Source organism: Tachyglossus aculeatus, chromosome X1 (assembly GCF_015852505.1).
Source record: "Tachyglossus aculeatus isolate mTacAcu1 chromosome X1, mTacAcu1.pri, whole genome shotgun sequence".
Classification (NCBI taxonomy): domain Eukaryota; kingdom Metazoa; phylum Chordata; class Mammalia; order Monotremata; family Tachyglossidae; genus Tachyglossus; species Tachyglossus aculeatus.
Genome location: NC_052101.1, coordinates 16,527,554 through 16,544,649, shown reverse-complemented (window position 1 = coordinate 16,544,649; position 17,096 = coordinate 16,527,554). Strand labels below are relative to the sequence as shown.

At 48.2% G+C, this 17,096-nt stretch overlaps 1 protein-coding gene across 1 annotated transcript in view; it reads right to left on the bottom strand.

Annotated features, from left to right (window-relative positions):
• Positions 1-1,904: 1,904 nt before the first annotated feature.
• Positions 1,905-17,096, bottom strand: part of LOC119919574 (xanthine dehydrogenase/oxidase-like) — a 52,942-nt gene continuing 37,750 nt past the window's right edge. Inside the window, exons 26-37 of the mRNA XM_038740113.1 lie at positions 16,401-16,592; positions 15,995-16,140; positions 15,106-15,187; positions 13,794-13,889; positions 12,435-12,563; positions 11,225-11,299; positions 7,913-7,965; positions 5,132-5,246; positions 4,438-4,503; positions 3,769-3,957; positions 2,796-2,972; positions 1,905-2,145 (exon numbers count right to left, since the gene is read on the bottom strand). Coding sequence (XP_038596041.1) covers positions 2,095-2,145; positions 2,796-2,972; positions 3,769-3,957; positions 4,438-4,503; positions 5,132-5,246; positions 7,913-7,965; positions 11,225-11,299; positions 12,435-12,563; positions 13,794-13,889; positions 15,106-15,187; positions 15,995-16,140; positions 16,401-16,592 — 1,371 coding nt within the window. The 3' untranslated portion in view covers positions 1,905-2,094. The remainder of the gene's footprint in view (positions 2,146-2,795; positions 2,973-3,768; positions 3,958-4,437; positions 4,504-5,131; positions 5,247-7,912; positions 7,966-11,224; positions 11,300-12,434; positions 12,564-13,793; positions 13,890-15,105; positions 15,188-15,994; positions 16,141-16,400; positions 16,593-17,096) is intronic.

The following is a 17,096-nucleotide window of genomic DNA, read 5'->3' as shown; positions in this document are numbered from 1 at the left end:
TTGGGAAAGTACACTATAACAATCTAACACATTCCCCATCCACAACAAGCTTACAGTCCAGAGAGTTAAATCCCATGAAGGCAACCGAGAGTTTCCGTGCATCCAAAGCAATTGATTGTATTTATTGAGCACTTACACTGTGCAGAGCACCATACTAAGCACTTGGGAGAATACAATACAACATAGTTGGCAGACACTTCCCTACCCACAAGGAGCTTTCGGTCCAGAGGGAAGCAAAGACAGACAAGCCTGGCTAACAGTACAGCACCCATCCAGCAAATGAAATCAGGAGCCGTGCAACTTGAACCACGCTCAAAAACAGCCCTAGGGTTAGTTAGGCCTGAGACCATCGCTCTGGGTTTGGAGGGTGAACCTGCTCTTCCTCCGCCTTGCCCCAGCCTTGGACTTTTCCACTGCAGTCACCTCACTGTGCAGACACCAGTCTGGCTGAAGAGAGGGTCTTCATCCACCATCACAGACAAACTCAAGTATGGTATCAAACTCAGGCTTGAAGCCACCTATGTGCCTGTGTGTGACCCACATTACACTTTCCTCTCCATTGCTGAGTCTAATATAAGTTCACCTCAAGGAGCAGCAGTTCACCCCTTGGTGGCTTTGTAGCTTGAGCTATGTTTAATATGTTCAATAGCTACTTTCCCATTGGCAAATGGTTCTAATTGCAGCTCCACTATTTGTGGACAAGTCACTTCACAGTTGTTTTTTTTTATGGTATCTGTTAAACACTTATTGTCAAACACTGTTCTAAGTGCAGGGGTAGGTCCCTGTCCCACATGAGGCTCACAGTCTAAGTAGGAGGGTGAAATAGGTATTGAGTTCTCATTTTAAAAATAAAGAAACTGAGCCCCTAGGATAAGGAGCACGGCTCAGTGGAAAGAGCACGGGCTTTGGAGTCAGAGGTCATGGGTTCAAATCCTGGCTCCGCCGATTGTCAGCTGTGTGACTTTGGGCAAGTCACTTAATTTCTCTGTGCCTCAGTTACCTCATCTGGAAAATGGGGATGAAGACTGTGAGCTCCCCGTGGGGCAACCTGATCACCCTGTAACCTCCCCAGTGCTTAGAACAGTGCTTTGCACACAGGCACTTAACAAACGCCATCATTATTATTATTATCCAAGATTACATAGCAGGCAAGCCTCAGATTCAGGATTAGAACCCAGGTCCTCTGACTCCCAGACTGTGTTATTTCCATGAGGCCACGCTGCTCCCCAGTGCCTCAATTCTCTATGCCTCAATCAAAGGTTTTTACTGAGCACTTATAAACAGTGTAAAAAGCACTATAGTAAGCACATGGGGTGAGTACAACAGGATTGGTAGATACGTTCCCTGCCCACGAGGAGCCTTCAGTCTAGAGGGAAGCAAAGAGACACAAGCCTGGCTAATAGCACAGCATTCATCTATGCAACTGATACCATGCTCAGAAACAGCCCAGGGACCCCCGCCCCCCAACCCAGAGTCTGAGAATACTGCACTGGGTTAAGAGTGTGAACCTGCTCTTCCTCCTCAAAGCCGCAGCACTGGAGTACCTCACCGCAGGCACCCCGCCATGCACACACCAGTCTGGCTGGAGAGAGGACAAATTAAAGGAAGGTATCAGACCCAGGTTTGTAGTCGCCCTCACGCCTATGCAAGACCCATAGCAGACGGTCCTCTCCATCGCTAGAACTAATGTTAACTTTACCTCACTTCGAAGAATAAGAATAGAGACTAACCGTAAGATATATCAGCTGTCCGGTGTTGAACGTTAGGGTAGAGGTTCCTGAGACAAGTTACACTTGGCATCATAGTTACCTTTGGGACTGTCTTTCTGAATTTAAACAATGGAATTTGGTAACGGGCATTCATTTTTCATTAAAATAATGGAAATTCCCTATGTAGATCATTGGTAAAAGTTCTTAATTTGCTTATAATTGTAGGCCCTCTTATTACTGGATTAAATCTTCCCACACATATAACTCCCTCAAACAGAGAATGTGACATGTCAATCACAGGGGTGGTCCTTTGAGGGCAGAAGCTTGGGTCGGGGACTCCCAGAAGAAATCTCAGCTCAGCATGATTCTTCACAGGACTTTCTCTTCATACTCTCTTACACCATGGCTTAACGTTTGCCGGCACCTCAGTACCACACTACAAAGGGAAAACAGAATGGGTGACCGCCAGGAACTTCTAGCCTAACACAGAGATAGAGCAATGATCTAGGGTGGCAATGAACAAAATCAGGCCCGTCGCTCTTCATCCAGTCCCTGGATTTAAAGAAGCAGAGAAGGAACGTGGCTCAGTGGAAAGAGCATGGGCTTTGGAGTCAAAGGTCATGAGTTCAAATCCCATCTCCACCAACTGTCTGCTGTGTGACTTTGGGCAAGTCACTTACCTTCTCTGTGCCTGTTACCTCATCTGTAAAATGGGGATTAAGACTGTGAACCCCCCCATGGGACAACCTGATTGCCTTGTAACCTCCCCAGCACTTTGAACAGTGCTTTGCACATAGTAAGTGCTTAATAAATGTCATCATTATTATTTAAAAAGAACAAGATGGCTCCTTGGGAGTTAGATCCAGAGAGAGGAGGGTGGGGAGAATTTAAGTCATAGGAATGCTTTGGCTTTAGATCTGGGAAAACAGATCCCGATGAAAGCAGAAGCCATCCAGCTACACACACACACACACACACACACACACACACACACACACACACACTTTTCACATCCCAAGAACCCACCAAGATCAGCCTTAGGGACTACGTTCCTTCCACCCTGCAGTGACTCTAACTTGGCCGTACCAGCTTAGTGAACCTGTCCACACAGGCGTTGCGGATCCTCTCCGGGGTGGCCGGGCTGTCCAGCTGGAAAAGCGGGTCCAGTTGGCTCTTTGATCGCTGGGCTCGGGCTGCACCTATGGCGTCCTTGATGGCGAAGAAGATTGAGGAGGCGAGGAAGAGGGGCGGCTCCCCGACAGCCTGGACAGACAAACAGCAGAGATGGGAAATGAGGTTGTGGTCACTGTGAATTCACAAACCCACCCCACAAATGCCCTTCCTGAATATAGGCCTCAGCAGAGCAGCACCTGGAAGTCTTAGGTCCCTTTCTAAGCTCACTCCAGAGCACTGTAGCTACCTGACTTGCTCCATTGTCAGCATACTTGCTGGGAAAGAGATAGCATGCCCATTGTACGAACAGAGAAATGGAGGCCAAATCTACCAAATCCAGCATCAGTGAATCAAGAGCAGGGCCAGATACAGACATTACACTACTTACTACAATGCCTAGCCTAAATCACACACAGCCAAAAGAGAAAACAGAATCCTCCAGGACTTGAGAACTTCTGAGACTCAATCTCCCATTCCTTCAGTGACTCCAAAAGGGGTGCTCATGGAACTGGCTGCCAAAAAGGCTTTGTCTTTCACATTCCAACTTAGAAGGAGGGTGCCCTGGTCTGGTGGCCTAACCCTTCAGATTCAGCCTGACAGGGCAAACGGTCCTCTTGGAATCTAAACTACGAGGAGAAACAAGCAGGATGAATCACTGAGGATGCTCCAACGGTTCTGTGTGAGGTCACCTGGAAACTCTGCCACACCTCTACTCAGAGCCTGTTCTCCTGAAGCCGTTTTTTGAGCTCTCTATGGAGTTTTCAGGGATCAACCACATGGCTGGAGGGGCTCCATGATACACCTCAAGAGGAACACCCCCTCCATCAACATCGCTGCCCTCCTGATGGCTGTTCACTGCCCCAGATATGCAGGCCCACATCTGTACCTTGGATGCGTAGATGCCTTTCTGGCTGGGGCAGTCCCGGAGCAGAGTCACGTGGAAATTGGTGGGGATGTCGCCACAAGCAGGGATTTTGTAGGAACTGAGTCCTCGGGTCAGCAGGCTGCCCTCGGGGGAGTAAAGCAGCTCCTCCAGGGTAAAGAGCCCAAGGCCCTGGACAAATGCTCCCTCCACCTACAGGACCACAGAGTGTCACATGACTACTGAGAGCTCACCTTCTCCAGGAGGCCTTCCCAGACTGAGCCCCCTCCTTCCTCTCCCCCTCCTCCCCAGCCTTACCTCCTTCCCCTCCCCACAGCACCTGTATATGTGTATATGTTTGTACATATTTATTACTCTATTTTACTTGTACATATTTATTCTATTTATTTTATTTTGTTAATATGTTTTGTTTTGTTGTCTGTCTCCCCCTTCTAGACTGTGAGCCCGCTGTTGGGTAGGGACCGTCTCTATATGCTGCCAACTTGGACTTCCCAAGCGCTTAGTCCAGTGCTCTGCACACAGTAAGCACTCAATAAATATGATTGAATGAATCAATGAATGAATGAAAGTGACACCCTGATCCAGCTGGGTTGCCATAAGACTTTGAACTTCAGTCCTCCGGTCACAGTCAGGGATACTGATGCTCCAGCCCTGATTCCTGACATGCCTTACCTGGCCAATATCTATTGCGGGATTCAGACTGGTGCCAACATCCATGACAATGTCTGTGCGAATGTTCTGCAAAGCACGGGAAAGGTAGAACACTTTAATGCCAAGAATGGTGACAGACTTGTGAGAATCAGTGTGGCCTAGTGAATAAAGCATGGGCCCGGGACTTAGAAGGATATGGGTTCTAATTCCAGCTCTGTGTGACCTTGGGCAAGACACTTCTCTGTGCCTCAATTATCTCATCTATGAAAAGAAGATTAAGACTGTGAGCTCCATATGGGACATGGACTGTGCCCAAGCTGATTAGCTTGTATCTACGCCAGCACTTAGCCTGGCACAGAGTAAATGCCATGCCATTTAAAAAGACAATTCATTGTCTTTGATAAGTTTCCCCATAATACAATTCCAAATTCACAAAAAAGAATCAGGTGCCTTCAAATGGGGCAGACTATACTCTGTATGGTCACAATCATCTACTCTCCCAAGCGCTTAGTACAGTGCTTTGCACACAGTAAGCACTCAATAGATACAATTGAGTGAGCACCTGGTAAATCATGGAGGATAAGCAATGTTCTGCACAAAGTACTCAATAAATACCACTGATTGATTAGTGAGATTAATGAGCCATCCAGCACACAAGTATTGCCTTCTATCCAACATGGCCAGTTATGTTGAAACTTGGACTTTCTGCTCTTACCTGGTAGTCACCTGTCAAGCAGTCAATCTCCACCTCAGAACACGCCACCCCAAAGCAGAAGTAAAAGAAGCGATTTCCCGAGTTGGTCTCAAAATTATAGCCCAGGTTAGGGAAACTGAGCAAAGAGAAAGGATATCGTGAGATTTTACAATGATGAGCAAAAAGAACTAATGGTCGTGTCTCTAAAACCTTGAGATCCCAAGTTGATTAAATGATTTATATTAATGCCTGTCTCCCCCTCTGGACTGTAAGTTTGTTGTGGGGAGGGAATGTGCCTGCCAACTCTGTTGTACTGCACTCTCCCAAGTGCTTAGCACAATGCTCTTCACGCAGTAGGTGCTCTATAAAGAGGAGTAGTGTGGCCTAGGGGATAGAACACGGACCTGGGAATCAAACGGACCTGGGTTCTAATTCTGACTCTTCATGACCTATGAGAAGCAGTGTGGCCTAGTGGAAAGAGCACGGGCCTAAACGTCAGAAGACATGGGTCCTAATCCCAGCTCCACCACATATCTGCTGTGTGACCCTAGGCAAGACACTTAACTTGTCCACGCCTCAGTTATCTCATCTGTAAAATAGGGATTGATTGTGAGACCCCATAGGACACGGACTGTGTCCAACCTAATTAGCTTGTATTTGCCTCAGTGTTTAGTATAGTGCCCAGCACAAGAGTAACACTTAATACCATTAAGAATAAATTCATTCATTCAATCATATTTATTGAGCACTTTCTGTGTGCAGAGCACTATACTAAGCTCTTAATGATGGTATTTGTTAAGCACCATTCTAAGCGCTGTAATAATTATGGTACTTGTTGAGCACTTACTATGCGCCAGGCACCATACAAAGCGCTAGGGTGGATACAAGCAAATCGGGTTGGAAATAGTCCTTGTCTCACCTAGGGCTCACAGAGTTATTCCTCATTTTACAGATGAGGTAACTGAGGCCCAAAGAAGCGAAATGACTTGCCTAAGGTCACACAGCAGGAAAGTGGTGGAGCCGGGAGTAGAACCCAGGACCTTCTGATCAGTGCTTAGTACAGTGCTCTGCACAAAGTAAGCGCTCAATAACTATGATTCACTGATTGATTCCCAGGCCAGGGGACTATCCACTATGCCATGATTGATTGATAAAGTAGTGCAAAGCTCTGTGCTAAGTGCTTGGGAGACTGCAGCAGAAGCAGGACATCAGACAAGACAATGGGAGGAAGATTTCATTTACTGGACTCGACAGGAAAGTCTAAATGACAAGTTAACCAAAGAAAGAAGTTAGGAAATAATAATAATAATAATAATAATAATAATAATAATAATAATAATAATAATGTTGGTATTTGTTAAGCGCTTACTATGTGCAAAGCACTGTTCTAAGCGCTGGGGTAGATACAAGGTAATCAGGTTGTCCCACGTGGGGCTCACAGTCTTCATCCCCATTTTACAGATGAGGGAACTGAGGCCCAGAGAAGTTAAGTGACTTGCCCAAAGTCACCCAGCTGACAAGTGGCAGAGCCGGAATTTGAACCCATGACCTCTTGACTCCAAAACTGTGCTCTTTCCACTGAGCCACGCTCTAACCCTAATCTAGTTTAATCTAATCTAACTGTGTCATCACAGTCTAACTTCTAGACTGTGAGCCCACTGTTGGGTAGGGACCGTCTCTTTATGTTGCCAACTTGTACTTCCCAAGGGCTTAATACAGTGCTCTGCCCACAGTAAGCGCTCAATAAATATGACAATGAATGAACCCTTCAAAACTGCAAACTAGGCTTTTGCAATCTGCTTTAGTTATTATCACATTGAACAGCATCTAATAGCCTAGAGCTCCTATTCAGGAAATTTACAGAGAAATTAAAGGATTTACACAAAATCTCACAGAGTCAATGCCCAAACTGCAACTAGAACCCACAATCTTGGGAATCCTTGGAAGCGGCTGTACTGTGCTCTCCTGAGAGACAGGGCTTGGGCCACTTGTTAATCGATGTTCCACCATCATACAGATATCCTCACCAGTTTCAATATGGAAGATTTGGGCAAATTCTTTCTGCCTCAGTTTCGGCACACTAAGCCACGCTGATGGGAGGGAAGAAGCCACCTGAGGTTCAGAAATACTAGCTTATTGTTGGGAAATAGAAGGAAAATGGGATAAAAGACCACTGAGAAGCAGAGTGCCTAATGGATAGAGGGCAGACTTGGGAGTCAGAAGGACCCAGGTTCTAATCCCCACTCTGCCACTTGTCTGCTGTGGTGACCTCGGGCACGAGAAGTAGCGTGGCTCAGTGGAAAAAGCCCGGGCTTTGAAGTCAGAGGTCATGGGTTCAAATCCCAGCTCCGCCAATTGTCAGCTGTGTGACTTTGGGCAAGTCACTTCACTTCTCTGGGCTTCAGTTACCTCATCTGTAAAATGGGGATGAAGACTGTGAGCCCCCCGTGGGACCACCTGATCACCTTGTAACCTCCCCAGCACTTAGAACAGTGCTTTGCACATATTAAGCACTTAATAAATGTCATCATTATTATTATTATTCTCTGCATCTCAGTTACCTCATCTGTAAAATGGGGATAAAGAAAGTGAACCCCATGTGGGACTTGGACAGTGTCCAACTTTGTATCTACCTAGCACTTAGTACAGATCCTAGCACATAGTAAGTGCTTAACAAATGCCATAAATTTAAAAACAAATCACTTGTCATTCAAAAAGCTGGTGAAGCTTCTTCAGCTCCGGCTAAAATCATTAGGCTCTGGGCCTAATGATGAGGGACTGGCTTCAGTCCACACCACTCACCTGTAGAATCCTGTTGCTGATAAACTCACTGGTGCCAAATAAGCTGCTGTCACCTGAGTGAGAGAAAAACGATTCTGAGAAGGGGTCTGAGTTTGGGTCCACAGATGCAGGTTTTGAAATTTGGGGGCAAGGGCTTACAGGAAACTGGGGAGACCTCCTAAATCTGGCACGTGGTCTAAATCCCAGGAGACCATCCATTAGCTGCCCAAGAACCAGTTCTGGGGAATGCAGCGCATGCAGCTCAGACCTCAGTGTTCAGTCATTTTCTAAAATATCCTTTGGGATCCTCCTTACTGTCTAGAAGTGAGGCTCAGCTCAGTACTTGTATATGAGAAGCAGCGTGTCCTAGTGGAAAAAGCACAGGCCTGGACATCAGTGGAAATGGGTTCTAATCCCAACTTCACCACATGTCTGCTGTGTGACCTTGGGCAAGTCATTTAATAATAATAATAATAATAATGATGGTATTTGTGAAGCACCTACTATGTGCCAAGCACTGTTCTAAGCGCTGCAATAGATACAAGGTTGTCAGGTAGTCCCCATGGTGGGGCTCACAGTCTTAATCCCCATTTTATAGATGAGGTAACTGAGGCCCTAGACTGTGAGCCCACTGTTGGGTAGGGACCGTCTCTATACGTTGACAACTTGTACTTCCCAAGCGCTTAGTACAGTGCTCTGCACACAGTAAGTGCTCAATAAATACGACTGATTGATTGAAGTGACTTGCCCAAACTTACACAGTTGACAAGTGGCAGAGGCAGAATTAGAACCCATGACTTCTGATTCCCAAGCCCGTGCTCTTTCCACTAGGCCACACTGCTTCTCATAGTCCATGCTGCTTCTCATTAAAGTCATTTAACTTCTCTGTGCCTCAGTTACCTCATCTAAAAAATGGGCATTAAGACTGTGAGCCCCGAGTGGGACAGGCACTTTGTATCTACCCCAGCATTTAGAACACTGCTTGGTGTATAGTAGGCACTTAACAAATACCACAATTACTATTATCATTACTATTATTATTATTATTACTACATGCTAAACTACATGCAGAGAAGCAGCGTGGCTCACTGGAAAGAGCCCAGGCTTAGGAGTCAGAGGTCTTGGGTTCTAATCCCAGCTCTGCTAATTGTCAGCTGTGCGACTTTGGGCGAGTCACTTCACTTCTCTGAGCCTCAGTTCCCTCATCTGTAAAATGGGGATGAAGACTCTGAGCCCCCTGTGGGGCAACCTGATCACCTTGTATCTACCCCAGCACTTAGAACAGTGCTTTGCACATAGTAAGTGCTTAACAAATGCCATCATTATTATTTATTAAACATAGAAAATGAGCTCCGGGGCCAGAGACTGTATAGTTGAACCCAGCCTGAGTCAGGAGACGTTGGATGTTTAGACTGGGTAAGGTAAAGAAGATTACTGCATCAGCCTCCTCTCTGATCTTCCACCCTCCTGTCTCTCCCCACTTCAATCTATACTTCACACGCTGCTGCCTGGATCATCTTCGTGCAGAAACGCTCTGGGCATGTTACTCCCCTCCTCAAAAATCTCCAGTGGCTACCAATCAACCTACACGTCAGGCAAAAACTCCTCACTCTCAGCTTCAAGGCTGTCCATCATCTCTCCCCCTCCTACCTCACCTCCCTTCTTTCCTTCTCCAGCCCAGCCCGCACCCTCCGCTCCTCTTCCGCCGCTAACCTCCTCACTGTGCCTCGTTCTCGCCTGTCCCGCCGTCAACCCCCAGCCCACATCCTCCCCCTGGCCCGGAATGCCCTCCCTCCGCACATCCGCCAAGCTAGCTCTCCTCCTCCCTTCAAGGCCCTACTGAGAGCTCACCTCCTCCAGGAGGCCTTCCCACACTGAACCCCCTCCTTACTCTTTCCCCTATCCCTCCACCCTACCTCTTTCCCCTCCCCACAGTACCTGTATATATGTTTGCACAGATTTATTACTCTATTTTAATTGTACATATTTACTATTCTATTTTATTAATATGTTTTGCTGTCTGTCTCCCCCTTCTAGACTGTGTGCCCGCTGTTGGGTAGGGACCATCTCTATATGTTGCCAACTTGTACTTCCCAAGCGCTTATTACAGTGCTCTGCACACAGTAAGCACACTCAATAAATACAATTGAATGAATGAATGAAAGATGGCCTAGGTCTCTTCCCCTGGCCATGGGAGATCTGCCCCAGCCCTGTTGCATCGGTTGGGCTCCAGTGCTGGTTGTGACTTTGATGTGAAGGTGGAGAACACTGGCTCGAAAAAGTACGGAAAATATGCACACTGGCCATTCACGGGAGGACCTGCCCGGGACTGCAATAGTGGTGGGAGGAGGGAGACAGAGTTTGCTCTTGATGCAAAAAGAAGGCACAAACAGAGAAACTGGTCCTTCACTACTGCAGGACCAGCATTCGGCCTCGTCCTTCCTTTGGTCTCTTGTGTCGAGAAAAATGAAGAATAGAGAAACAGCCCAGTGAATGCAGGCAGTGTAGGCAATGATTCAGATTAGATCAAACAAAAACTCCTCACCACTGGCTTTTAATCACTCAATCACCTTGCCCCCTCCTACATCACCTCGCTAGTCTCCTACCACAATCCAGCCCGCACACTTCATTCCTCTAATGCTAATCTTCTCATCGTACCTCAATCTTGTCTATCTTGCCGCTGACCTTTCGCCCACATCCTACCTCTGGCCTGGAATGCCTTCCCTCCTCCTATCAAATAATTGCTCTCCCCTACTTCAAAGCTTTATTGAAGGCCCATCTCCTTCAAGAAGCCTTCCCTAACTAAGCCCTCCTCTCCTCTGCGTCGCCCTGACTTGCTCCCTTCATTCATCCTCCCTCCCATATCCACAGCACATAAGTATATATCTGCAATTTATTTCTGTATATCAACGTCTCTCTCCCCCTCTAGGCTGTGACCTTGTAGTGAGCAGGGAACGTGTCTGTTGGTTGTTGTACTCTCCCAAGCGCTTGGTGCAGTGCTTGGCACACAGCAAGTGCCCAATATGATTGAATGAATGAAGAACAACCTGGAGGGGCTGTATGGTCCAGTCTGGCTGGCTACATTCATTGGGAAACCAACCCACTAGATGTCACGGAACCAGAGTCTGCCCCGACTTCTTGGCCAGGGCTCCAGAGCCTCAGCCTCTCGCTGCCTCCCTGTCACAAAACCCAAGAAGAATGGCTGGGCGCTAGGGATGGTGAGGTTTGAAGGACCCCGTTCACAAGTTCACAAGCTGTTGGTCTGCTTGTTTGGACTTCTGAACTCATCACCCCCGTTCAGGGCCAGCCCGAGCACGAATCCCAGACACTCACCCAGTCCTCCCAGGAACCATTGGGGTTTTGGTCTTTGAATGGCTGCAGCCTTTCCAGAAGAGTTTTACACGCTGCCTGTAAAAAACACACATACACGCACACTCCTCACCTTAATGATTAATTTTGTGCAATGACAGAGCTCAGACCATCAGCTGAAGACAATAAGAACAGTGCTTACTCCATCAACACTGTCCAGCTGACAGAACCTTTCATCAGCAGCCCCGGCCACACCCTTCAGGGAATTGCAGCCACCATTTCAGGTACCCCTGCTTTCCAGGCCTCTGCTTAGGGGGGAGGGGCATCATGGCAGTGGGAAGGGGGTCTGGAGCTGGGCTCAGTGGCTCCAGAGAGCCAACATGACATGGCCAAAACCAGAAGCGATATAGAATTTGAGATCACAGGAGAAGCAGTTGTCAGAATTGCAGCTCACCAACCCCGAAAACCCCTCGCTTCCCTAGAAGGGACCCTGTGAGGAGAACCCTCACCACCAGCCTATCCAGATGTACCAACTCTCCTGGGGGGACTGGAATTTACTAGGGGACCCTAGAGAGGCAGCAGGAAGCTAGGTGTACCACAGCCAGGGCCATGGGGATATTCTGGGGGCCGGCCTCTGGGCAGCCCAGATCTGCAACTCTCTGACTTTGGAAAAACTCCAGGACCTTCCAGGACTACCCGGGCTCAGTCCAGGGGTGCAGAGCTGCAGCTTGGAGTTAGCTGGGTTTCACACTGGCACCTGCCAGGCACTCAGGGGGCACCCGAGTGAGGCAAATGTGAAGGTTGGGAAGCACACAGGGTGGAGAAACGTGGTTGGGATAGTCAGTGGCAAAGGTCAACCTCAGTAATCCTTCTCTATGTGAAGGGAGCCTATGAACTTTCGTTTCAGCCCATGCACACCAGGCTGGCTAGTGAAAGACCAGGAGAACCCTGGGTTCCCATTTGCTGGTTCTGAGGTCCCGGTAGCAGCAGCTTCTGTTGCCTTCGTTACACACCTTGTCTTCCCTCCCTTGAAAGGTCCTCCAACTCTGTTCCCCCCCCATTCTCCATCTCTCCCATGGGGAGGAAGCACATGATGAGCCCTGAATGCATGAGGTTCCCCACATGGCAGACTTCAACACATGGGCCAGGCCGAGCATCCTGGGAAACTCACGTTACTTCCTTCCCTGTCACTGTGAGCCACGTAGAAAGCAGGGCATCTCAACCGTGTCCATACCTGGACGGCCATCCCGTAAAGGTCCGTGCTGGTGGAGGCGGATGTTGAGCAAGGGTTGGGCACTTTGTTGCTGCTCGTCTCGCTGGTGTAGATTTTGGACATCGGGATTCCCAGGACTCTGCTGGCTATCTGCAGTACAGGAAGCTCCCAGATGTCTTGGCAGTTGTGAAATTCCAGGGTGCCTCCCTGGAGTCTGTCCCTGCCTTGCTTTCAACCCTCCCCATCCCACCCCACCACGCCCCTTCCTTCGGCCTCCAGCCCCTTCAGTCGGGGCTGAATGTCTCCCCATCTCCCCATCATGGGGTTGGTGACCTGGTTCCTAGAGCCTTCCTTTTTAGGTTGGGACCGAGGGTGGAATCCCGGCGGATTGTTTCCATCCACGTGGGACTGGGGTTGGGGGCACTGCAGGTCACAGGAACCACCCGGGAATAACTTTGCAGAGATTGTTCAGTGGGACGGAGCCTTAATCCTCTGGCTCTGAACACTCATTCATCTGACTGCCAGGGTGTGACATGGATGAGAAGCAGTGTGGCTTAGTGGAAAGAGCACCGTTTTGGGAGACAGGGGTCATGGGTTCTAATCCCAACTCTGCCATTTAATAATAATAATAATGATAGCATTTGTTAAGTGCTTACTCTGTGTGAAGCGCTGTTCTAAGTGCTGGGGGGGATATAAGGTGATCAGGTTGTCCTACATGGGGCTCACAGTCTTAGTTCCCATTTTACAGGTGAGGGGACCGAGGCTCAGAGAATAATAATAATAATAATGATGGTATTTGTTAAGCGCTTACTATGTGCAAAGCACTGTTCTAAATGCTGGGGGGAATACAAGGTGACCAGGTTGGCCCACGTGGGGCTCACAGTCAATCCCCATTTTACAGATGAAGGATCTGAGGCACAGAGAAGTGAAGTGACTTGCCCAAAGTCACACAGCTGACAATTGGCGGAGTCGGAATTTGAACCCAAGACCTCTGACTCCAAAGCCCGGGCTCTTTCCACTGAGCCAGGAGACAAGTGAAGCGACTTGCCCAAGGTCACACAGCAGACAGGTAATGGAGCCACTTGTCAGCTGGGTGACTTTGGGGAAGTCACAACTTCTCTGTGCCTCAGTCACCTCATCTGTAAAATAGGGATTCAGACTGTGATTGCTTATTACTTTCCATTTCTCCCGGTGTTTAGAACAATGCTTGGCACATAGTAAGCGCTTAACAAATACCATCATCATCATTATTATTATTACTATTACTATGTTAAGGAGACTCTCCATTATGGTCAAAGTATGGTCCTTGCAGCCAAGGCTGTAGACTGAGAAGCCTGCCAAGCGTGAGGAAAGTATGACAGAAATGCCCAGGCTGCTTACCTGGATCACCTTGGTGTGCAGTCCTTGACCTATCTCAATCCCCCCATGGGTGAGCAGTACAGAGCCATCCGTGTACACGTGAACCAGGGCCCCGGCCTGCAGGGAGAGGTTGGAGGAGGGCAGCATTCATCATCCCAAGTCCAGAGCAGGACTGTTTCAGATGGGCCCCAGGCTGACGACTGAATGGAGCAGAGCCAACTCAAAATCCCCTGTTCAGACTCAAACCCAGCCCGGAAGAGGAAAGATTCAGCCAGTGCCAATCAGCTAATTGAAACCACTCAGCTACTCTCAAACAGCAGATTCCCATGGACCATCAATCATATTCATCAAGTGCTTAGTGTGTGCACAGTAATCAATCAATCGTATTTATTGAGTGCTTACTATGTGCAGAGCACTGTACTAAGCGCTTGGGAAGTACAAATTGGCAACATATAGAGACAGTCCCTACCCAACAGTGGGCTGTGTACAAACTGCTTGGGAGAGTACCATATAACAGAGTTACATTTTATCCATTGACCACAGACATTAGAATTCATATCTCTTGCTGCAGGCTGAAGTTTCAGACTGCAGTCAACCCCCCTTGGTGGTCCTACCCTTGCAACCTTCTCCATTCCTGCCCAATCTGTTGCCTGCCAGCCTGCAGACAAGACTACTTCCCAGCTGGTTCTTAGACAGAGAACAACCTTCTTATTCCTATTTGCTTAGCCTCCTCTTTCCCCTCTTAATAACAGTAATAATAATACTGACATTTATTAAGTGCTTACTATGTGCAAAGCACTGTTCTAAGCGCTGGGGAGGTTACAAGGTGATCAGGTTGTCCCATGGGGAGCTCACAGTCTTAATCCCCATTTTACAGATGAGGTAACTGAGGCCCAGAGAAGTGAAGTGATTTGCCCAAAGTCACACAGCTGACAATTGGCAGAGTTGGGATTTGACCCCATGACCTCTGACTTCAAAGCCTGTGCTCTTTCCACTGAGCCATGCTGCTTCTCATGAAGCTGCTTCTCTTAAATCCTGATTTATCAGAAACCTCCTCCAGGAAGCAGTTTCTGATTTATCCTTCCCATTTTTCAATCTAGTTTCTAGTAATCACCATCTCTATTAATTATATCAGTTGAATGGGTCTCTCCTGACTCCCTCAGTCAACTGAAAACTCATGGAGAAGGATTGTGTCTTCCTGTATCCCGAGAGTTTAGCACAATGCTAGTCACTCTGGGGACCTGAAATAAAGACATGTTGGCTGATGGCTTTCAACAGCACAGGTAGAGTCCCCATCCCTATGAGCACATCTAGCAAAGGAGAAGACAATTACCTGGTTCAGATGTACCGTGCTTTTACCTATTGAAAACTTGAGGGGAATTATGGCCAATCCTCTCTTCTTCCAGGAGTTCTCCCTAAGGAGAGGCAATAGTGTTAGTCTTTTTCTAATTATGCAGAGTCACGGCCCTGATTTTCTCTCACTGACTTAACAGCAAGCCAGGAGCAGGTGGGCTGCAGAATCAGCTCAGGGTTTGCAGTGGGGATGTATTCCATCTTTAGCATTAGTCATCTTCCCTACAGCAGACCCAGAATTCCTGCAAGCTCCAGGGACCTGGACCTCGCCACGCCTCCTCTACAGACAGCCTGCTTTCTCCTTGAATTTTCTTTTTTTAATGATATTGTTAAGAGCTTTCTATGTGACGAACAAGCACCCTTCTAAGTGCTGGGGTAAATACAAGATGATCGGGTTGGACAGAGTCTCTGTCCCACATGGGGCTCACAGACTAAATTGGAGGGAGGAGGATTTAATCCCCATTTTACAGATGAGGTACCTGAGGCACAGAGATATTGAGTGACTTGCCCAAGGTCACACAGCTGACAAGTGGCAGGGCTTAGAACTCAGGTCCTCTGACTCCATGGCCCACAGTTTTCACTAGGCCTAGCTGCTTCTGCGCATGTCTGTGCCAACTTGGACAGCATTTCCTAACCGGAGACATTGTAAGTCAGCTGGAAGTCATCAGAGCTATCATGAGGTGACTGCAGCTCATCACCATGGGCTCTTCTCTCCTCCTCCCCAAATGAAAAGCATCTCAGAATTCTCCGGGGCCAAAAAACCCAAATGTTCTTGCGTCTTGAGTGCTTATCTTCCCACCCTCAGCTTAGAAGAACATGGATGGTCACAGCAGGCTGCACTGCCCAGGGATGGTCTCTCCCCCGCTGACCTGTTAAACGTCTCGATTTCCCTCCTCCTGGCATGGTACTGGGAGCTCTCCAGGCACTCTGACCAGCACCGGGGCAGCGTGAACCCCTCCAGTTTCTGGTTATAGTGAGTCAGGTCTCCGTCCTCGTACATATTCAGTCTCCGCACCTGCCCCAAGGCAGACAGAGGATCAGTGTGGCAGGAAATGCAGGGACTTTGGCCCAGCACTGCGGGCATATCTCACTCTCTCCGCCCCCTCCGAAATCCTCTCAACCACATCCCTCTCCCCACCACCAAAACTGTGCCAACCACCTTCCTCTCTCCCTCCTCCAAACTGCCCCATTTTAGGAAGCAATTAGTGTGTCTCTGTGGGGAGTGACAGGAGTGAAGTCTCTCCTCAGGATGTCTGTCCCAAGTCCCTTACTTACTTCCTCAGGCGGGAGGCCACACTTCACAGCAATTTCACTCATCCAGGACTCAGCTATGAACATCCCCTGGGGTGACCCGAAGCCCCGGAAGGCCGTGTTGGAGGGGAGGTTGGTCTTGCAAAGTTTCCCGGTACCCCGGATGTTGGGGATTTTATAGCAATTGTCCATGTTGAATACGGCTGACTCCAAAATCTGGAAAGAGAGATGAAGGACAGGAAAAAGCTATGTGTTTATCCACTGGCTCCCCTAGAAAAGTCTTCTGGTTGATAATAATAATGATGGCATTTATTAAGTACTTACTATGTGCAAAGCACTGTTCTAAGTGCTGCAGAGGTTACAAGGTGATCAGGTTGTCCCAAGGGGGCTCACAGTCTTAAACCCCTTTTTACAGTTGAGGTTACTGAGGCCCAGAGAAGTTAAGTGACTTGCCCAAAGTCACACAGCTGCTAAGTGACAGAGAAGGGATTGGAACCCATGACCTCTGACTCCAAAGCCCATGCTCTTTCCATTGAGCCATGCTGCTTCTCCTGATGAAAATCCTTAAATGTTACTCATGTGCGTTTCCAGGCTGTGGGATTATACCATGGAAACCCTCCAAGTGAGGAGAGCCTGCTTTCTGCAAGTGGGCTTTGAAGGTTACATTAGCAGCTCTGTGGCTGGAGGCTCTCAGCCCAAACTAAAGTTTAAATGACAGAT